Below are 23,703 nucleotides of genomic sequence, written 5' to 3'. Positions count from 1 at the left end.
TATTAAAGCCAGTGCTGTCATCTATTGGCAAACAAAAGCATCCCCACAGTGAAGGCAACTTCGGTAAGCTCGTGATTTAGTTATGTAGAGGGGCATCTGGTTATCATTCCAGTTATTATTAGACGACAATTATCAGAATAGCACAAAAACTATTATAAAAATTGTTTGAAACAATATTATCCAAAAAGTGCCATGGTTGCCACTCCATCTTGTGGCAAAATTTAATTAATAAAGACAATCTATTGTTTTGGTATTCATGGTTTCAAACTGGGAAACAACTACTTTTATATACGTTCTCTGTTACCAATAATGTCACAGAACTAGTCCACTCATTAGAATCATACACATCATCCAACAGCTCTGTTGTTTTCATGCTGAAAATAAAATCACTTTCCACAGTGATGAATCAGAGGTTTTTACAAATATATTTTTATCTTGTTATAAATTAATCTAATTTTCATCTGAACAGCCAATGCTACTTTCCCGCTAGTTGACTGGACAGCGCGAGCTATCGGCCACATGATGTATGCTACAGACTGGAAAAGCCTTCTGAATAAGTGGGGTCTTGTAAGCTTCTGAATTGTATGGCCCACCGTAGAACAGAAGCATATAAATGCATGTTTGAAGAATTATTTTGTCTTTCTACAGCACAGTTCATGCAGCACTGGAAAAAATGCCCCTCCAAAAATAAGTAAGAAAAACAACAAATACAAGACTAAGCAAAAAAATCTGGCAATGGAACGAGTGAAAATCGGCTTGTCAAGATTTCTTGAAATAAGATGTGATATTTAGGACTTTTGAGTTAAAAGTGATCTTGAAATTAGCTTAAAAACCTCTTCAAATGTCAAAAAAAGCTTGTTTCATATGATATGTGACTCAAAACAATTTGTTTTCAAGACTTTTACATTTAACAAGATATTCAAGATGTATTGTCTTCAAACAAGTCCCTATATCTGGCTGGAATAGTACTTTTTAGGCAGTTGTGTCTTATATTAAGTGTAATGAGATATGTGGACTAGAAATGAGACAAATATACTTGGTAAGACTTTGATTTTTTCCAGTGAGTAAAGGAGTAAAGGACTGTCTGCTTTCTTAATGGGTTTAATTTATCTTGTTTCCAGAGTTGGTCGTGAGCACTTTCAGGTATCTTTATGAATGCAAATAAAGATGAGACTGTGACAACCAAATCTTTTTTGCTTGTTTATTTTTTGTTGGCTTTTGTTATTTTATCATAATTAAAGGCTCACGACAGAGCAAAAGCCTTCCTCCGCTGGTTCTGCTGGTTCACCATGCATAAACACGCAGTCTCTGAGTCTCATACACGCTGGTCCTCTGTGACCTCTGTCTGGACGTGGTTTACCGGCTTACATTCCTGCTTTCACCATCAGCGACAGCAAGAGGAAAACACTGTCTATGGGCATTTTCTGTGCGCGCCTGGCAGAGTGTGAATGTTAGTAGGCCAGCAGCTCACTAAACACTTTATTTAATGAAGTTCATCTGACAGCAAGGCCCATAAAGCTCCAGCCGCAGTCCAGCTTTATTTCCACGTGACTCGTAAAAACCACCAGCAGAGCAGACACAACTCACAGCGTAGTCCTGACAACGGCTGCTGTTGGTGGAAAAAACGTGATGAGTAAGTTCCTCACTTTCCCTCTTTTCACTTTACTGCTTTCCTTTTCCCACCAAACACCCAGTAAGATCGTGTTTAATCCACGAGGCAGGAAAACTATAAATAGACGTATGCATGAGTAGGGCGGGTACATCCTTCTAAGCTTGTGTCACATACATCCAATATAAGATATCGGGAACAGATTCTGTGCTAAATTTAAGCCCTGCAACAGAATTGCTTGGAAGTTGTAAGCATTTAGACCACCACCTTTTCATCCTCTGACCGTACTCATGACACTTAATTGTTTGAAAAAAGAAAAAAAAAAACATTGAAATGTATCTGAATTTTGTCATTTGGCTGCTGTTCCATCTTAAATTCCCAAAGCCTGTCTCCTAAAACAATACCAATGGGAGGCACGTCTTTGCAGATAAATCTTGCTATCTCTTTGGTGACGGGTTAGCGGCCTACTGTAGCTGACTGCTGAAGAGCATGAAAAATGGATCATTTTCAACATCAGTATTGGTATCGGCCCAGACTTTCACAAACAGTTCATCCCAAGTCAAAAGCTAGTAAGTGAGTCTCCAGATTTGATGTCGTTGTAGAGTAAGATATCTGCTTTGCACAAAGATGACTTATCTTTATTTGTTACTTTATCATTTACGGTATAAAAGCCCAAATACTTTCCAATAATTTGGAGTCACGTCGTCTTAAAACAGCTTTGCTCATTAGTTTCCTACATTTTAATAGCAATGTAGCTAACATAACATTACTTTTTTTTCACTGAGAGGCAACCAGGGCATGCATTTTGGTCCATGTACTGGCTCACATTTATTTGTACATGCATTAGAAAATTTAGCTAAAACTTAAGTAATCTTACCATCATAAAAACACATCTGCCGACTCACTAACCAAACCAGTCACACAGAGACACAGCTACTCTCTATTAACAATGAGGTAATGCATCTCTTTTTTCAGTTGTACCCAGGGACAACTCATTTCTGTTTTCCAGAGGTGTGAAACGACTACATATTTTGATAGAGACTGCGTTGCTTTCATGAAACTTTAAAGGAACACACTTCCACACTTCTAAACCCGGTAACTAATTTCCCATTAGTTGGATCCAAATTGTCAATGGGGGCAAAAATCTTTGGTATGTGTCAAGTAACTAAGTGAGGTGATTGTCCTTATTGAGGTAAAAGTGCCTGTATTTGCAGTATTTGCAGCTGATATTCTCAGATTGTTATGCGACTAAAGGTTGGTGGATGATGAATAACATCTACTTGTTTTAGGGAAACCACTCTCATCTGGACAAAACAAGCAGCGCTGTGAGGATCATGTTATTTGATTTCTCCAGTAATTTTGATACAATTCAGCCTGCACTGCTATGTGAGAATCTACAGAAAATACAGGTGGATGCCTTCATAAGTGCCTGTATCATGGACAAACAGACCATAGTTTGAGACCGAAGTTACAGAGTGTGCAGCTTCACTTTCTGAGCAGTTTGTCCAACCAGGCTTGGTGTTTTCTTACAAATCAGTTTTTGGGAGTTGACACCATCTTAAAGTAAGAAAATTTGATCGGAGCTGCAGAATAGTTGGGTGTAGTTCCACAGCACAGATTACTCTCGAGCTAGGGCAGGTGGAGATTCTCCAAGCCAGACATCATACAAAGGCAGGTTACAAAGAGAGCACAAAAACACGAGCAGTTCCCAGAAAGACGTGGTCTTTTAGGACATCTTGTTATCTTTCTCCTTCCATCCCCTGTCTCTTGTTTTATAACCAATTTAGCTCCTCGTCTGTGCTCTAAAGTCAACCATAACATGTGCCTACTGAGAAAACACTTTGCTCAGATGACTGTAATATGCTGAATGTGTGAGTGATTAATTCCGTTGGCATGCTGACCTAGTTTAATTAATACATAGCTGTGCCAGGTGGTTAATTTCTGGTTTTACATCCACTGAATTAACATTCTGAAGAAGTGCCAGAATCGCCCTGTAGGATTAAACGGCATTACTGGCTACTGGTTATTATGTCCCTGCTCAGCACTGAATCCGTTCCAAATATTTTTTCCTGTCAGTGATTTGGACCCAAACAGATGGAAGATCCCAGCATTTTCCTGTATGAATGGGAGATGTTTCTGTGGAGCCTCCATCGCTGCTCTGTATTTTGTGATTTGACTCTCTATTTCCATCAGATAAAGGAATAAGAAGGTGAGAGGTGGGAGGGGATTACAAAGAGAATCTCTGGGCAGCTTGTGGACGTCCTTAACATTTCATTCAAACTATGGAATCCATGCTGTCTCTGAGACTGACAGCTTAAACTAAAACACTAATGCAATGTTAATCTGGTCAGTAGACTGAAATGGTCTGTGGTTTTCCTTGTTTACAGGCAGAGATGGGGACTCAAGTCACTGTGACTTGGACACGAGTCGACTCAAGTTGCTGTTTTGATGACTTATGACTTGACTTGACAAAAAATAAAAGACTTGAGACTCGACTCGGACTTGGAAGTTAAAGACTCGGCACTTGACTTGACACAACCACAACCACCTTACTGCTGACTACTGCACAAAGACAGCTAATGTAGCGCACAACTGCACATTTATGTACACAAGCTAGATTTCTATATTTTTATTTCTATATTGTTGTCGTTGCATGCTTATTTTATCTTATCTTTTATTATATTTGGACATCCAGTGCGGGCAACAAAGCAAAGAATTTCATTGTACAGGGAAACACGTTTCTAACTGCACATATGATAATAAACCTTTGAATCTTTGAATCTTGAGACACAATGACTTGAGTGTTATTCAGTTCATGTTTTCAGTTTGAATATTAAATTAATAAAAAATAAAAAAATCGATTACCCGGTAGGAGCGCAAGCTGAGAATGGCGTCATAATTGGATCCCTACCCTGTCAATCGGTCATGCCCTCTCTACATACCTTATGTGTTTATTGGAGAGAATAAACTCATATCAGATATGCATCAACATGTCAGCGGGACCGAGAGTCGTTGTCTTCGTCTTTCGTAATCACCATTTTGACGGCAAAAGACGAACAGCTCAGTGCAAGACATGCGGCATCAACATCTCAGACAGCCAGAAGACAACTTCGAACTTTGTTCGTCATTTGTAGATCCATTCTGACCAGTAAGTGCCCGTCAAATTAGCTAATATTATCCTGTTAGCCTAGTGGGTAGTTAGCTAAAGTTAGCTTGATATGATACGGGGTGGACAGGTTGGACACATTGGCCAATGATGTTTACTGACAGTTACTTATATCTTTGTGTTTTCACTTTATTAAGATCAGATTCTGCAGGTAAAATTACAATAATAAGGTGACTTGACTTGACTTGACTCGCCCAAGAAAGAATTACTTGGGACTTGAAAGCTAAGACTTGGGACTTACTTGAGACTTGCACATGTGTGACTTGGTCCCATCTCTATAAACAGCATATCAGTGTTTTCTGTTTAAACACATTTATAGAGCTTTATATGTTTTTTGCATCACATGCATTTTGTTCTTTGAGTTACTGCCCAGCTCTCATTTCAGTGATTTAAAGACACTGGATTATGGTTGTACTGTTTCTGTGGTTGGAACAACAACTGAGCAAATCGGATCTTTACAAGAAGGATTAAGAATGGAAATCATCTCGGAAGAAAAAGATGTACAAAATTTTAAACATCAGTGGCATCGAGTGTTTTACAGCTTTATGCATCATGTGAGAAGTAAGACTGTTGTTAAAAGAAGAGGGGATCCTACATAGAGGTAGCTACGGCCCTGACCCAACTTTTTTAAGAAATGCTGCTGCCATGAAATTCAAGATGAGTTAATATTTCTCATAATATATTAAAATATCTCACTTTCAACATTTGATATGTTTTTTATGTTCAATTGTGGATAACATTTTGGTTTGTGAGATTTGAAAATCATTGCATTCAGGTTTTTTTTTTTACATTAATTTAAAATTGGGGCTTTAGAATGACAAGACATTGATAGAAATACTAGTCTCTCATGTGTTTGAATTGGGTTTCAATACAGATAAAAAATACCAAATAATTTGAAATATCCTGTAAATTTTCTGTTATGTATTTGTGTGTAGATCCACAGGCTGGACTGGATTCTGACCCTGCCTTCACTCAGATTGCTGCACTAATTTGTATTCACTGACATGAAGTTCTCTGTATTTTGGTCACAGACACAATAATAATTATACGGAGGAACACATTGTCACTGAGTTTCGTGAAAAAGGGGTTCAATGGACTTTTTGGCTGAAGAGACAAGTTCAAGTCCTGTGTTGAGCTCTTAGTTTGCTTACTTTAAAAGATAATTTTAGATCTCAGTTCATTGCTCTTTCAGTTGCTGTTTTGTTGCTTTTTTACACATTACTAATTAACTGGTTATGGTTGTATATAAAAAACACATGGTCAAGGTTAGAAAAACATTGTGACTCGCATTCAGACACTCTAATAGTGTATTGCATCAAAATATTCCGGCTGCTGAGTCCCACCAGCTCAGCTTAGCCCACAAAACTTGTTGGGTGCATGAACCAGATGTTTTACTGTGATACAGTCATTTAAAATTCATGCTGGCTGCCACAAAAGTAATTCATGTTCACCAACATGATTACAAAGTCGTATGTGTTATGACTATCTTACAAGCTAGCTACATTTTTGGACCAAAACTTTGAAAAGTTTAAAAGTTACAAGAGAAGCTCACAAATATCTTTGAAAAACAGGCTTTAACAACAGAGATTTCTTGTTAGAAAATCTGATGGGTGACAGAACTAGGAAAAGCTGTTCCTGTGAAACAGCAGTGAGAATGCTGATGAGCTGAATGGGGAGAGCTGACCATGCTAAAAAAAGCTAAAAAATGCTTAACAGCATTCTCACAATTCGCTGTTACATGGGAAGTGCAGTGGGGCATACTTTTCAAATCTCTAACCAAAGTTTTAATTTAGATCTTGAAAATGATACATTCACTCATTCCATCTACAAGGCTAAATGAAAATAACTTAAATTCAAAGTTTGGTCACATTATCTGGTGACAGGAAACACAGGAAACATAAAATGATACATAAATGACATAATCATCCAAAAAAGTAAGTATAAGTATAAGTTCTGATAACTAGCAAGTCAGTGTTGTGCTGAAATTTGACCCCCTTCAGAATCAGACCAATTTCTGTTGGCTCCTTTATCAAAGCAAACCAACTGAAAGAATTCTTAAAACATCCAGCTTTGAGTTCACTTAATTGAGTCATGTGTGGTGAGTTTAATCAGCTGCTGTCTGTATAAATTAAAGATTTTATCGAAACTTGTGCCTTGTTTAACATATTCTCTTTTTTTTTTTTTACTTGCATAGCATTTGGTTATGTTGGGTAGAAATGGACTGAGTCAGGATTTTTCAGGTTAGTCGTAAAGTAAGTACCGTTAAGCACAATCCTTAAAGGGATAGTTCGCCTCATTTGACATGAAGCTGTATGACATCCCATATCAGCAGCATCATTTATGAACATTTTCTTACCCCCTGCTGCGTCCTGTGAGCAGAGTTCCAGCCTCGTTTTGGTGTTGATGAAGGTAGTCCGGCTAGTTGGCTAGGGTCCCGAAAATAAAGCGTGTTGCTTCTCAAAACAATATGCGTTCAACAGAGTAATACATTTGCATCACAAAATCGTCCATCCAGAAAAAGTCAGACCTCACAATCGCTTGGCGCTATTTTCTCTCCCTTCGTATCACTGCCTGCTGTGCAGACCGAGCTGTAAACACCGTAACAGGTGCGGCTGTCGGCAGGCGGCAGCACGCATTGATATGAAGGGAAGCAAAAATAGCGTCAAGCGATTGTGAGGTCGGACTTTTTCTGGAGGGATACTTTTGTGATGCAAATGTATTACTCTGAACGCATATTGTTTTGAGAAGCAACACGCTTTATTTTCGGGACCCCAGCAAACTAGCCGGACTACCTTACGCTAACGAGGCTGGAACTCGGCTCACAGGACGCAGCAGGGGGTAAGAAAATGTTCATAAATGATGTTGCTGATATGGGATGTCATACAGCTTCATGTCAAAAGAGGCGAACTATTCCTTTAATGTTGATATTTAGGGTCTGTACATGCCAACACAATGACTGTTAAATTAAATTCAACTAGTCATGACTTCAGCTTTAGATTCTATTATAGGTGACATGTCTCAGAAAGTAAATGGTACTCGAGTGCATGTAATGATCATCTTTAGAACATACATGACCTTTGAATGCCCCCGACTCCCCCCACCTTTAGCCAGGATCGTCTAAGTCCTTTGACCCCCATACCAGGTCACCAACAGAAAATACCCTGTGGACTTTTGTTGAATTCAAGTTTTACTTTGTTTAAAAAAAAAAAATAGTTTCTATTTGGCTTTTGACAGCATGTGAAAGGACACAAACACCTGCAATCAAAATAAAAACCATCACCATATTTTCCTCATTTTTACACTGATTTTAATGACAGCAACAAATCTGCCAATCAGATATGTTACGTGACACCTGACACTGGGGCCAAGTGAGGTCGCATGGTGGGGAGCTGCAGCCAAAATATACCAGCATTTGGCAACAGTCCAGATGAACGCAGCATCTGCTTTTACCCCGGCATTTGGCATCACAAAGTGTAATACTAGAGTGGTAAGACCGAGGTGGCCTGAAGTGATGTTTAAAATCAATTCTCGTACGGGTTAATTTAAGTTTATAGACACGTGCAAGAAATGAAATGTCACATGTAGTATTTATGGACTGTGGGCTGACCCTTGAGGCATCTGAGGAGGGGATGGTTTTGATTATTCTGCTTCACAAACACACAGCAGCTATAGGTTTATCTGAAATGGAAAAATGCTGAAATTTCCCTCAATGTAAAATTATAGCGAAAGGAAATGCCACAGGGCCATGGGGCAGACAGTGCTGCTTTTGTTGTCCCCACCCTGAATGACAGGCAGGACCACAGAGACGCCAGCCAACCATATAGATGGACAAGACAGAGGGAGGCAACAAGGCTGAGTGTTTGTAGTGGGATCAAAGGACAGAAAACAACGATTTTGTAGGGTTAAATGGTAGTAATGCCAAATCAGTGATTCAAATAACATTCAAATGTCTTACTTTAGTAAAGTGGAAACTGAAAATCTTCAGTAAAATTCACAAGTTTAAAATTTTGGAAAAAACTACAAAAAAAACAGTAAAATAAACAATATCAAGTGCTAAAAAGTCAGAGTTTCAAAGGAAAGAAGAGCAAAGAGTAGAACAGATAAGATCTGATCTTTGGAAAAATAAAAGGAAGAAACTGTCATCACCAGAAAAATGACAGCATTGTCCTCAGTTCAAAAACTTAAAAAGATCTACGTTTCCATTTTCATGCCAGCAGTCGCTTCATATTGTACAAATAATGAACATAAAAGCCTCTGAAAAATGTTAAGGGCTGGGTGGATCCCACCATCTGGATCCTGGTTCCGACCAACAGTCAGAAGCGTTTCCTTTTAATTCGTCCTTCAACTTAAGATGCGTTCAGCTAAACAAATTGCCTCTTTTCTAAATGAAGGAGCAATGCAGTATGCTACAGTAAAAATGAATAAATAACCAATATGAAACACAACAAAGCTTTAAGTTTGGAAAATAAGACTTAATTTAAAACTCTACAGTACAGCATTGATCTAACAGCAAACACGTGACGTGAGTGCTTGCTAAACAGATTTGTTTGTCCCTTCTCTGCTTCCGTATTAATGTCATTTTCCATTTGAACTCTCAGGAGAAGGAAAATAAACTGAAAACCCCCTCGAGTTGGAATCTAGCTTGAAAAGTCGAAGAAACTTTACCAGACGTGACGTCAAAATCCAGCGTGGCGGCTCCACATAGAAAAAATGGTGACAGCTGTTTGTAGGAACTTGTTTGTTAGTTTGTGTCTCATTAAACCATAGAAGTACTTCATGATTTCTATCGGTGCATAATGTAATGTCATTAACTTGAATGACTAGTAGTTTCCATTAGTTTTCCAACTTGCAACTGGATTTAGAAATCATGACTGCCTGCTTGGGTTTCAGATTTAAAGTGGAAGATTGCTGTTGGGTGTTAAAACTGTATGGAAATAAACTGTTAAAGATTTAGGCTAGATTAAAGATATGTCACGGCCTGTGGTTTTTATTGTGTTTAACCTTTTGCTCTTTAGGTTTGTTAATTGCCATGTTCTTTAATCATCTCTAAATCAGGTTACTGGTTTCATTTTGATCATTGTTTTTCTAACTTCTTCACTTCTACTTCCTGTTTTTTCCTTCTTGGTTCCTTCAGTTAAACTTACTCCTGAACTTTCACACCTGGTCTTTGCTGATTGCCATCTCACCTGCTGTTAGTTTTCATTGTTATAAATCCTGCTTCGATTCATTTCATCATGGCCAGACCATTGTATATCTGTATGTGAGTTTTTTAACACATCGTTCCAGCTCAGTTTGGTTTCTGTCCAATTTCATTGTTTAGATTCCTGCCTCACAACACTTTGTGTTCAACTCATTGAATCCGGCTATCTCCTGGAGTTCATCTGTATTTTGGGTCTTCATTTCCATGTCCCAAAATGACACGATACTTCCACTGTGCAAAGTGCTGTTGGCTGTTTTAAAGAAAGAGATCCTAATGTTCCTCTGTCTTTGCAAAACTCTTCTCCAGCTTGGTAGTTTTTGTGTAATCTTGCTAAGAAATGCACAAACAGCAAAAATCGAACTCCACCACCTCAACTCTTGCCCCGGCGCGAGCAATTTTTAAAAGCTTCCCTGATTCAAAGTATTTGAGTAAACCCAGGAAGGAGGATGTAAACTGCAGCCTACACTGTTAATGGTCTGTCATCTGAAGGCTCACCATCCACCCCAACAGCAATTATGTTTCACCAAACACAGATTAGGCAAAACAACCAAAAATAAGCAGGCAGTTATATGAGGTGCTGTTTGGGAAAGGATAAAAGATCCCACATGTGGAACTGACTGAAATGTAGTCAGTGTTGCCTAATTCCCCTTCAAACTGATGTGGTAACATTAGCATTCTGGTATATAAATTCAGTTTTAAACATGGGTCTGTGCTTGTTAAAAGTCTCCGGCATTTATGAACCAACACATTCTTATTCCCAAATCTTCACATTGTGACGTTTGATCGAGATTGAAATGCACACTGCCATTTATCCTCCTGCGGTGGTAAGTGAAGCGTGTGCTGCGCTAAATTAAAACGATGAGAGGAAAACATCACTCTATAAAGCTGAGTTATCCGCAATTAACATGGACAACACAATTAAACACAGAAAAAACACACTGGAGCTGCTTTGTTGGAAAAGCCCTTAAATATTCTCAGTTTGTTCCCACTTAAATGTCTCTTAATTATATTGAATAGCAATAATAACAGATCTACACCTTAAGAACATTTAGTTAGCGCACTGATATGAGTTTAATCCGAAGTTTGGTTGGAAAATTTTTGTAATAGTATGTATCTGCATGCATCTGTTGTGTGTTTGATGGTGATGATTGTCATTCCAGACCTCAGCTTGTTTCCCATCCCATCATCTGCTCCAGACCTGGAATATAATCCAGATTAATGCACACAAATCCCCCCGACTCACACAATACTCACACTAGGCCCTCATTATTTTGCAAACACACACACAGCAGCTCACATTTGAGAGAGTTCACTGAGTCATACTGTATCAATATTTGCATGATCACACAATGGTGATATCTGGGTCAGCGTTGGTGATTTTGGATTGACACATCTGTTGTCAGGGTGACCCAGTGCCCATCATTAAACCTCTGCGTTAGCATCATCAGTGTGGAGGTGATTTTCTCCGGTGGACCATTTGTGAGTGAGTGAGTGAGTGGATTAAATCATCAACTCGATGATGAGATGCGTAGCGCCTTTGTCTTTTAAACTATGGGTGTGTGCTTGTGTGTGTTTGATTATTTGTGTTTTTCTGACCTCCAAAGCCTGGCCTCATGGCGAAGTCGTGCTCCTCGATGTTCAGCAGTTGCTCACTTTTTATGAGGAGTGTTTTGGTGCTGTCCTGCTTCTTTAACTTGTAGTCGATGCGTCTGCAGAAACAACACACACACAGACAGCATGTTGTCTGATTAGTTCTATCAAGGTTGTAACTGCAGGCTGTGATTAAAGAGACCACAGATTGTGGCTTTCTCTTCATGTTCTCCTCCTCCTCCTTCCTTCAACCAACTCGCTGTCATTCTGCCAAAACCAAAACCCACATCAAAGGTGTGTCACAACTGCACGAACAAACAACACTTGTGCACGTAAATACATGTGTACATGTTTTCTTAAAGCATTAGTGCTGCAGGACTGATATAACCAGCCGGGAGGAGGTAACGTTTACCAGGTCTGCCATATGAGTAATTAGTAAAGGGACACTATGTAATAAATTAAGTCATTTATTAGCTCAAACCAACATATTCATTCATAAGTTAGTCCTCATTGGTGTAAAATTATCTCTGTCAACAATCTCACTTATCCTCCTGAGTGAAGAATAACTTGTCTGTATCTACATAGAGCAGGTAAGCTCTATGGAGGCTGCCATGTCCTTCCGGTCTATGAAAAACGACGAAGTGCCGAGAGGGACAAAAAGCACTTCGAATCGCGTTTTCCCCAACGCCAGGCCTTTTTTTTTTTTTCTTTTTTTTTTTAGTGCACAGTTCCTGGAGATACTGCAATACCAGGTTGATGCGTGGAGTGGACGGAGCAAGCCCCTATTCCATCTCCCTGTTCCACAAATCAATTTAATATATGGTCGTAGGCAGGCCTGGAATTTCGTCATTTTAGGGGCAAGGCCACTTGGCCTTTTGTGTTGTCAATTTTTTAAGGGCACAAAGGCCAAAAGCCAGGGCACCAAGGCCATAAATTAAAACAATGATTTAACATATGATATGAAGTGACTACGATTGTATATGCATTTACAATACTTTTATATAAACACTTATTAAGCATTCAATGGACCAATTTGCAATTAAACTTATGTGCATACAAAACTTATTCAAACATTTCATTACTCCTCAACCCTCACATACTATTCAGGGTCACATTTTTTGTACATAAAAAAATAACTTTAAAACTGATTTATATTCATGTGAACCCTGAATCTACAAAAATGGAAATATTTAACAACTTTCTAACCATGTTTTAGTGCAGATAATGCACAAAATTAAACAAAACTATGTGCAGAGACTAATTATGAGGGGGATACTGTGAAATGCTTAAACATCGTCCGAGCTCTCTGAACTGTCTTCGGATCCATCTAAATCAGTTCCATTTTTCCCTTTTCTCACAAAGTGTGGCCGGCGTGTGCGCAAACTGTCACCATGCCAGATTCAATATATTCAAAATATCATCCTCCTCCCCTCCTTTGGCAGGCATATCTTTTCTCTTCACGGCCGGCTGTCCCAACCATCGCCACATTTTGTTAGTGTTTGCGTCTGTATTTGTACCAATAACATGCTGTCAAATAATGCTCCCCCTTCTCAATGCAATCATTCACAATGATGGAGCAGAGTCACCTAAATAAAGACAGAAGTGTCCCAAATACAAAAATCAAATGGTGAATGACACCCCATTTGTGCATAAGCTAACTGCTTGTTAATACGATAGGCCTAAGTGTTTTATTACTTTGCATGTCTTCCAAAAGAGAAAATAATCAGACGCAGGGTCGCAAAACATTATGGGCGTGAAAACGAAACTTAGAAAATCGCCTCGGCGCATGCACAAAGTAGCAATTCTCGACAAGTAGGAGAAATCTATCGTCTATCGTGTCAGAGAGTCTCTATTATGAGTATCTGTAAAAGGGCTGTGATCGTATTTCCAAACCAGAGTGACCCACTCCCCTAGTACGGCAGCCTCGGCGGTTTCTATGCGTTCCCATAGAAACTGCGCTCGCGCGTCCCGCGAAATAGATGGTAAAGTTCCTAATTTATCATCGGCCAAGCCGGCTAGTGAGTTTTTTTTAATACACGCCAAAAATAACTTTCACCCGCATTTGGCGGGTGTTAATTTAGAGCCCTGGATAAACGAGAAGCCTCTGCACAGAGGTCTTTGACAGCTAACAACACAGCGCTAACTGCCTAGTTGTTAGCTAACTGCAACGTAACTTATCCAAGTAGTAACAAAAACACTTCAAAATATTATAATTATGTATTACCATACGAGCAAGAAATAGTAATGTTATCCATAAAATTACACTTAAAGCTGGACAAATGAAAAACTTAACGGCAAACAGGATCATCACAAAACCTTACCTCACCTCCTCAGCCTTTTCTTGAGCGGAGAATCAGCTGGCTACGCATGACGCGTGAGGGGGTGGGCGGAGATAGACTGATGTCAACTGTCATCATAGACCGTCCGAGCGGTGTACGTCGTATACGTCCCTACGAGTGGCACTCGTATCTCCAACGCCAGGCCTGCAAGCAGAAATGACGTCATTTTGACGTCATTTCCGCCGAATGGCTTATTACCGGCGCTAATGGTAAATAGATTTTATCTCGTAAATTATCCCACTAATAATGCATTGATTGTTACCAAACTTCTGCCGTAGTGCACATAGGCTCTTAACTCACAAAAAGAGGCATTAGAAAGTTTGTAAGCTTGTAATTGATGACAATCAGCCAAGCTAAGTCCTTTTGTTGTTATGTCAAGTATTTTGTTTTTTCACAGTGTAGTTTTTGGGATCCGGCTCAGCCGCGCCTTGTTTTGACTTGTTGTTTTTGTTTTTTGTTATAAATAAACTGCTTTTCACCTCTGGAGTCTGCATCCGTGTCCTGCCAACACCGCACTCTGACAAAAGGTACACAATGATAAAGATAAACTAACTGCTATAAAGCAACACAAAATGACTACAACTACCAAAAACACTCAAACAATAATTACAAAAGGATGCAAAACAACTGCAGATACACAAACTGTCAGTCAGAGATACAAAAGACAAAAATTACTGTAACAACACATAAACTAGACATGAGAGAAATTATGGCTAAAAGACAAAAACAAATAATTACTAAGACACAAACTGTCACAAATAGAAACAAAATGTGCAGCCATATGCAAAATTAGCAACAAAGAGATACTAATTACAACAGATAACTTAGACACAGACAACTAAATTACCTTTTCTATCATTTAGGAAATCTTTTGGTGTTGGAAGTCTCAAAAACACTTTGTTTTGGGCTCTTTACGACTGGAAATGTCGTGACTCTTTCTTTTTGATTTTCTATTAACAGCAACTTCTAAGCACTTTTATAGTTCACTTTAAAAAGAAACAAGATAATAATACTAAACCAGTAATTTGTCTGGTGGTTTATTTACCGACAAGAAAGAGTCTTTAATTTTCTCCCAGTTGGAGGTTGGAAACTGTTAGAATACCTTCTACCATCACCAAAACAAACACTGGTTTAACATTGCCCAACAAAAGCAACAGTTCTTAAGAGCACATCCTGAAAAACTCTAAAAAATCCTTTGTTGAACTGCAGACAAGGGAAATGTTAGTATTTTAGGGTAATCTTGACAAGCAAGTATTTTTCTATCAGTCTGGAGTGTGGTGCTTCGAGCTCTGTTTGCCATGTGTTCTCAGGCTGTTTACTACATGCTCCTGAACAGAAACAATTTGCTTCAAGTCTTATTCAGTGTAGTTTGTGTCCAAATGTATGTTTGCATGTTAGCTGGTAGCTGTGGGACACCCAATGGAAAAAGGAGGGCGGGGGGTCAGTGTTGATAAAAAGAGCTGTAAATAAAAAAAAGTGCTGAATATTTCTCATTTAAAGAGACATAAGATTGAGTGGATAAGTGGCTGATTATTAACAATAGATCAAATCTTCAAAGACAAAAGAGTCCCATCAGTTCAGAGGGATGTCATAATGGCATGATGCGGGATTTCTTTTAGCATTGCACAGAAAAACTGAGCAGCAGAGACGGTTTAGGTGGGTTTACTTCATTGTGCAATGAATTTATTACAATAAATGCGAAAATATGTCAAACTGGAGCATGTAGACAGCACCAAGGCCCATATAAGTCTAGTTGAGCGCTTACATGCAAGACCGATTCAAACCCCATCATCTCAGTGACTTATTTTTGACTGGACTGTGGTGTAAAGATGCTTTGTGATGACCATGATGAAGACCATATTATTAGGCTGAAATGTCCTGAATGACTAAGTCAGAAACTGCCATTCCCAAGAGGAAGAACAACGCCACAGCCTCAACAGGGTGAACGTCACATTTCTGCCCTCAGACAACATAAAACAAACACTCTGTGCAGCTACACAAACTAAACATAAGGCTGACTGATGCTCAACGAGGGACGAAAGCCAGCAGTCAGGATGAAAAGGCCCTGATTACACCCTGAGCCTCTCAGCTACAAGCTGCTCTTTGTGTGTGTGTTAGAGGGATGTAATTACACACAGAAACACACACGTGCACAGGTGAACACACAGTGTGAAGATTAAGAAAAGATTTTCTATGTTGATGAACTAAAAGCCTCTTTGGAAGTTACTCACCTTGACACACACAAACATGTCAGAGTGTTATCAATAGGCCAATAAAATGTGAGTCTCATCATCTTTCATGAGTTTTTAAATTAATCTTAAATCCCACTCTGCGGTCCGCCCCTAAATGAGCTCATTTTAGACAAATCACAAGCTGAATGCTAGTTGGATGAAATCTAAACTAGTTCTTTAAGTTTGTAAACTTAGTTAAAAATGAACCCAAAAAATGTCAAGTGTTTCTACGCCCACTATTATGCATTATGAGTCTTCCACCTTCCTTCTAGGCTGGGACCACCTTGGGCTTTCTGTTGAAGAGTGTTGCTGGAGAGAGGGACGTCTGGGTGTCCCTCCCGGACCCGTTTCCCTTGCAGTCTCACCTTGGACAAGTGGAAGATAATAGATGGATGGATCTTTATAAATGCAAATTTAAAAAGGCAGTGTAAACCTGGCTCGTGTTGTCGGAATACAACTATGAAGATTTCACTTGGAAATGTGTTTGAAACCTAACCATCAGTTTGGCTGTGAAGCTGGTGTTTTAGCCTCTTGGATGCTACACCGTTTGGTTTTAGAGATCTACCACAAAAGTTAGAATTTTTGAACATAGTTAAAGCTAATTCCAGAGATCCCAGACATTTCCAAAGGACTGTTGGCTGACCCACACATGTATGTGGAAGCACAGCATCAGAAAGGAGCTTCCTCTGTGGGGTATCTCATCTGACCCAGTGAGCCCAGTGAGGGGTTCAGAGTGAAACTGGTGCTCCTCTGCATCAACAGGAGACAGTGAAAGTGGTTTGGGAATCTAACATGCTTCCCAGATTACTTCCAGATCAGGTATTTAATACCCAAAGGCGAATTCCCAGCAATAAAAAGAGGGTCTCTGGGACATCTGCAAAAGTTAACCTTAAAGAGTTAACTATATATCTCTGTGAAGGTTTTGTTCCACATTTAAAATTGGAACATTAAAGGAGAAATCTCTTAAACCCAATTCTCCCGCATCAACTTCAAATACTCGCCCTGATAAAACATCAACATGCATGGATCTTTCAGCTGATCTGCAAAATTTAGTCTTTCAATATACATCTACTAAAAAGCCATTATTACACTGAGTGATATGATATATGCACGTGTGTAGACAGACGCATACACATACTCTAGGCCGTGTGTGTCGAATAAAACCCAGAAAAGTTCAAACATTTCCCATAAACGGTTGGTGAAAGAAGAAAATCTGACCTGGGAGACCAAAAGGGGACATTCTCTGAATGTCTGATTTACACCTAAATCACATTGTGACAAACAACACTTGTTGGTCTGAAAAAACTGGGGAGATTTATTATCACAGCTTACTTTGGAACAACTCTGTTATTCTGAAAGAGCAAAGGAGAAAGACTTGAGGACTGACATTCTCTGACATTTCACAGAGGGACAATTACTGAAAGCCAAATTCCATTTAGGATGCTGATACATAACCTTTTTAGCTAAATGCATGTAAGGCCGCGAAAATGCAGCAATATTTCCACACTTTGATTTAATTCTAACTGAGACATTTCTGTGTTGCTCTGCTCTAATCCCCATTTTATTTCCACTACATATCTCTCATATCACCTGTCCTTCTATCAGTAAAAGCAAGGCCATAAATCTGCCAAGGTTATAATGTTATCTCACCGCTGTAGCGTACTCATTAACTGTCTTTTGCTGTAATAGAGCTGAACAATACTTTTACAGACATTTTCCACTGGAATGATGCCAGAATCTAGTCATCAGCTTTGTTAACAGGCAGTAAAGAAAAACTTTTACAATGGAAACTGAATGAGTTGTGTGTTAAGGTGTGTGTTTGTTTGTGTAAGACACACAGTGACTAATATTAAACCAAATATAGAGCCATTAATGTTATTACGTCCCAATCAAACGCTCCACTAACTAGAAAAGTGTGTCATTTTTACAGCAGATTTGCCCTCAGTCACAAATTTAACTGACTTTCTCAAACAAATTAAAGTCCAAAATTTTGGTTGTATCATGAAAAAGTAGAACATATCAAACTTCCAATGGGAACAGTATTATTACTTTTTTTCACTCCACATTCATGGGAAATTATGCAAACACACTTTTTCAAATACACTATATTGCCAAAAGTATTCACTCACCCATCCAAATAATTAAAGTCCGGCCACAGGTGTATAAATTCAAGCACCTCGGCATGCAGACTGCTTCTACAAACATCTGTGAAAGAATGGGAGGAGCTCAGCGAACTCCAGCGTGGTGTCCTGATAGGATGATGTGCAACAAGTCCAGTCGTGAAATTTCCTCGAATGTTCCACATTCAACTGTCAGTGGTATCATAACAAAGTGGAAGCGATTGGGAAGGACAGCAACTCAGCCACGAAGTGGTTTGCCACATAAAAGAAATGACCAAACCCAATGCAAAGCATTGGATGCAGCGGTGTAAAGCACGCCGCCGCTGGACTCTACAGCAGTGGAGAAGCCTTCTCTGGAGGGAATAACGCTTCTCCATCTGGCAAGCTGATGGAGGAGTCTGGGTTTGGCGGTTGCCAGGGAAACGGTACTTGTCTGAGTGCATTTTGCCAAGTGTAAAGTTTGGTGGAGGGGGGATCATGGTGTGGGGTTGTTGTTCAGGAGCTGGGCTTGGCCCCTTAGTTCCAGTGAAAGGAACTCTGAATGCTTCAGCATACCAAGAGATTTTGGACAATTTCATGCTCCCAACTCTGGGGAAACAGTTTGGGGAAACAGTTTGGGGATGGCAACCCGATCGCACATCTTTGGGATTAATTGAAGCGAAGACTGTGAGCCAGGCCTTCTCCTCCAACATCAGTGTATGACCTCACAAATGTGCTTCTGGAAGAACGGTCAAAAACTCCCATAAAGACTCCTAAACCTTGTGGAAAGCTCGCCCAGAAGAGTTGAAGCTGTTATAGCTGCAAAGGGTGGGCCAACGTCATATTAAACCCTCTGGATTAAGAATGGGATGTCACTTAAAGGGATAGTTCGCCTCTTTTGACATGAAGCTGTATGACATCCCATATCAGCAACATCATTTATGAACATCTTCTTACCCCCTGCTGCGTCCTGTGAGCAGAGTTCCAGCCTCGTTTTGGTGTTGATGAAGGTAGTCCGGCTAGTTGGCTGGGGTTTAAAAAATAAAGCGTTTTGCTTCTCAAAACAATATGCGTTCAAAAGAGTAATACATTTGCATCACAAAATCGTCCCTCCAGAAAAAGTCAGACCTCACAATCGCTTGGCCCTATTTTCTCTCCCTTCGTATCAATGCGTGCTGCGTAAACTGTGCAGACCGAGCAGTAAACACCGTAACAGGTGCGGCTATCGCCAGGTGGCTGAACGCATTGATATCAAGAGAGGCAAAAATAGCGCCAAGCGATGTGAGGTCTGATTTTTTCTGGAGAACGATTTTGTGATGCAAATATATTACTCTTTTGAACGCATATTGTTCTGAGAAGCAAAACGCTTTATTTTTTAAACCCCAGCCAACTAGCCGGACTACCTTCATCAACACCAAAACGAGGCTGGAACTCTGCTCACAGGACGCAGCAGGGGGTAAGAAGATGTTCATAAATGATGTTGCTGATATGGGATGTCATACAGCTTCATGTCAAAAAAGGCGAACTATCCCTTTAAGTTCATATGCGTGTAAAGGCAGATGAGCAAATACTTTTGGTAGTGTACATGAATCAAACTGAAAGAGATTAAGGTCATTCAAGTGAAATGGGAACCATCACATCCCTTTTAAACACATCCTCATTCATTTTAAAGCAAATGACAACAAAAAATACTAGGGCGTGCCATTTCCTAAAGGCAGGCTTTCTGATATTTATATGAAAGGGAAGAGAAAGTGGTTAAACCATAATTCAGTGGAACAACAGAATCCACAGAAACTTATATGAGCTAATGCTGACCTATACAAAAACAACATCATGTCAAAAGAATGTACATTTCTTTTAACATTCAGAAATATGAAAAATCAGCCTCTTTTTCCTTTTTTTCGACCAAAACCCTGTAAATTCAAGTCTAATTTGCGGTCAAAGCAACTATAAACCAAATAAAATATTTCAACATTGCTCTCTTTAAGCATATTTACATGACTGAATCAACACCTGTTCTCTATTTGTTTTACCATTCTGAGGTAAATGTCGATCGCTTTACACAACAAATCAAATATATAATATTCATCCTAAGGTCTTTCAAGGACTTTCTCAGAACAGATAAAGTTTACATATATTTTACTAATTCAACACAACTCCATTGAGAAAAAGAGCTCTTTGAGTCAAGCTAACAACAACATAGTAATAACAACAATGCTAACGTGTTTTAGCATGCTAAGATGTGCCAATTGAACTAAAAAGAAACGGTTTTTATATGTAACGTGTCACAAATTTCAATCACATTCTTAGGAAAATAAATCACACATTTCATCCAGGAGCCTATGGTATGTGATTATTTTTGGTTGCTTCATCAAGATGAGCAGCAGGGGTGCAACTAGAAGAGATGATTAAAAAAAATAAAAAATGCTCCTGTGAACTCCTATTATGGGATATCTCTACTTAATAATTTATTCACAGAACTTCCTGTTTCCTTTGCATTGGTCACATTTACCTCCATGAATAACCTACACCAAGTTTCTCCATCTGCCTCCAGTCTTAATGCACAAATTGAAAATATGTGCTCAAACACTATGATGAAAACACAACTGTAGAACAAAGCTAAGGCTAATTGTCATTTGTATTGTAATCCATTTTGTTTATTCTAATTCTAATATTATCAAATATACTAAACAAATTGTTTACTGACATTTAACCTGCAGTATGTTACTTGTGTCTTCCTGTTTGGTTTGTGAAGTGTAATTACAGAAACCCAGTGAGCACAGCTGAGGATTTCAGTGTCGATGACCCAAAGACAACAGTGTGTAAGGAGGTTTGCCCTCTTTTCAATCCGCTGAAAATAATTTACAACATCATGTCACAGATCCTGGAGGAGCCAGGAATCAGTAAAGCAGAAAAAATGTATTTTTTACAAAATTATATTTACAAAATTTGTAAATGAAAAGAAAGATCATCAACAATGTTTGCAGTGCATTTAGCATGTGACTGCAAGTGTCTGATTTCATAGATTCTTACTCCTGCTTTCAACAATAAAAATGATAAAGCTAAATGAAAACTCAGGTTGTATTCATATTGTGCATCAGAAATCAGAAATATTCATCAGAAATAACTCAACAACAATGCAACTGTCATTAAATACAATGTTTTCCAGATCAAGCACTTAATGTATGAAGGTCCCAACATCAGCCATGTTTCAAACACTTTGAATTTCTGTCACTTACGCTGTCTCTGCTGCTGATTTCTTCCCCCGTCAATAATTTTAAGTAAAGAATTAGCATCATTCCCAAGTGGGCAGCATGGGAATGTCATAAGAGGCCCAACATGTTAAAACTCCTGTATGTTGCCGAATACAGAGAGATTTCCTTCAAGTGTAATCGGTAAAGCTTGAACTCGTTAGCAAAAGTTAGAAAACTCTATTTGCAATATTGTTACATGATTGTTGCTCAAATTTAGAATAAAAATCTGTCTGACTCTCACCCTCCAAACTTGAATTTGTTGCTATCCCCGACAAAAACCTCCTTGTGTTTCCTACGGCCAGAGCTGCGACCGCCAGTCACCACTGCAACAAAGCTGGCCACAGCCAGAGCCAAACAAGTCAGCACGTCCACCTTCATTTTTCACAGGTTTCCCTGCCAAAAGTGATGCGACTGCAGCATCCCGACCGCAAAGAGCCCTCTGCTCCACCTCCACAGTCTCTGCAGTCTAACCATCCACTCTAAAGTTGGTGGTTTTGGTCAAACTGGGTGTTTGCTCCACCATAGAGCTCAAGGATTTCAGAGCAGAGCAAAGACATGAGGGAGTTGTGGAAGTGTCCCCTCACAGCTGATGTTTCCAGCTGTAAAGGTTTCCAGGATTTTCTGCCCTCCCTCCAGTTTATCCATTCACTCCTCTTCTCTCTCACCCTGAATCTATCTGCTTTGTCTCTGGTTTTATGGTTCTATCTCTGATTAAAATCAATATGAATCTGTTCCTCGTGGCGATAGAGGAATGACACTAATTCCAACCTAATCCTCTTATCTACAGCCACAGCAATCTTTCACTAACCTACAAACAGTCTCACACACACACACACACTCCCATCAGTAATCAGGATTTTATCGGCGGGACAATGAAAAATCAGGCACCTGCTCAGATTATTCCAGGTTTGGCCACACCTTTTACGTCAGGTGTGTGTGTGTGTTTGTGTGTGTGCAAAGTGGGTTTTTATGAGCGAAAACAATCCACATGTTTGGATTCCCGCTCAAACAGCAAAAGATTGTCAAGATCGGCCGAGATTAAATCCAATCTGGAGTGGAGCGAAATGAGTCTAATCTAATAATCTAGCCTCAACTGGCCCTTTCCTCATGTTACACCTCTGGAGAACATAAGCCAAAAGACACACACAAACATGCAATAAGGCATTTGTAGGTTAATTTTTTTGAGCAATTGAGGACTTTCCTCCTTTTCATTAAAGAGGATGATATGAAGTGATCTCATAATTACACACAATTCTCCCATAATTTCTACACATAGTTTCTAATTGCACAAGCATCAAAGCTTTACACTGTGAAATACTCAGGAAATTACAAAGACTACAGAACGTGGTGAATGTTTTCTGTTGAATTTAATGTTTTCACAGTCACAAAAGCATTTTAAATTCAAGTAAGCAGTCTGGAAAGTAGAGTTTTGTTGTCTTTGATTGAACGTTTTGGGTTCTTTTGCACTTTTAAGTGTCAGTGTCATCACAGAGCATCCACACACCCTTTAGTACAGTTCTGTTTCTGTGTTCTGTTTCTGTGTAGCATTAAAAAAAAACAGTCTGAAAACGATGATCCATAATCATGTTAAGAACTGTCCCCAAAAGGGAGGAGGAGTTCTGGATGGATGGTGCAGTTAAGTGCAGCGCTTTCTACTATGTGCTTTTTTTGGATGTGAGATTGAGACCAGCATACATTCCTTGTGTGACACATGACTAAATCCCTTTTGTCACTTCTTGGTTGGGTTTAGATGAAAACATTACTTTGGTAAGGTTAGAAAAGATCGTGGTTAGGACTAAAAAATGTCTGTCTGTCTAAAACGTTACTGTCATTTTACTTGTTGCCTTGGTTACAAGCAGCACAACATATTACAGTGAATTACATGAGGTGTGGTATGTTTATATTCTCGGCTCCTCAGATCTTTTGTGATTATCTTGAGTCTGAAGAGAGAAAAAAAGCCTCTGGTTTAATGTTCATGATGATGATCTGTTCAGAGAATATAAAGCCAGCAGAGCTCTTAGATCCAAGGACTCAGGTCAGCTGGTCCAGTCCAGAGTCCAGACTAAACATGGAGAAGCAGCATTTAGCTGCTATGCTGCAAACAAGTGGAACAAACTGCCAGTGGAGATTAAACTTTCACCAAATGGAGACATTTTTAAATCCAGGTTAAAGACATTTCTTTTCTTATGTGTCTATGCATGAAATATCTTTGAAC

General features: G+C 39.2%; 1 protein-coding gene and 1 pseudogene across 1 annotated transcript in view; both read right to left on the bottom strand.

The window, feature by feature from the left end:
* The window catches only part of LOC142369915 (gamma-aminobutyric acid receptor subunit rho-3-like), a 36,549-nt gene extending 14,683 nt beyond the window's left edge, over window positions 1-21,866 (bottom strand). Inside the window, exons 1-2 of the mRNA XM_075452326.1 lie at window positions 21,730-21,866; window positions 11,572-11,684 (exon numbers count right to left, since the gene is read on the bottom strand). Of these exons, the coding sequence (XP_075308441.1) occupies window positions 11,572-11,684; window positions 21,730-21,866 (250 nt within the window). The remainder of the gene's footprint in view (window positions 1-11,571; window positions 11,685-21,729) is intronic.
* On the bottom strand, window positions 12,281-12,407 carry LOC142370537 (U2 spliceosomal RNA; annotated as a pseudogene).
* Window positions 21,867-23,703: the final 1,837 nt, after the last annotated feature.

Source organism: Odontesthes bonariensis, chromosome 20 (assembly GCF_027942865.1).
Source record: "Odontesthes bonariensis isolate fOdoBon6 chromosome 20, fOdoBon6.hap1, whole genome shotgun sequence".
NCBI classification, from domain to species: domain Eukaryota; kingdom Metazoa; phylum Chordata; class Actinopteri; order Atheriniformes; family Atherinopsidae; genus Odontesthes; species Odontesthes bonariensis.
The sequence above is the reverse complement of the archived record's forward strand: the minus strand, read 5'-3'. Positions and strand labels throughout refer to the sequence as shown.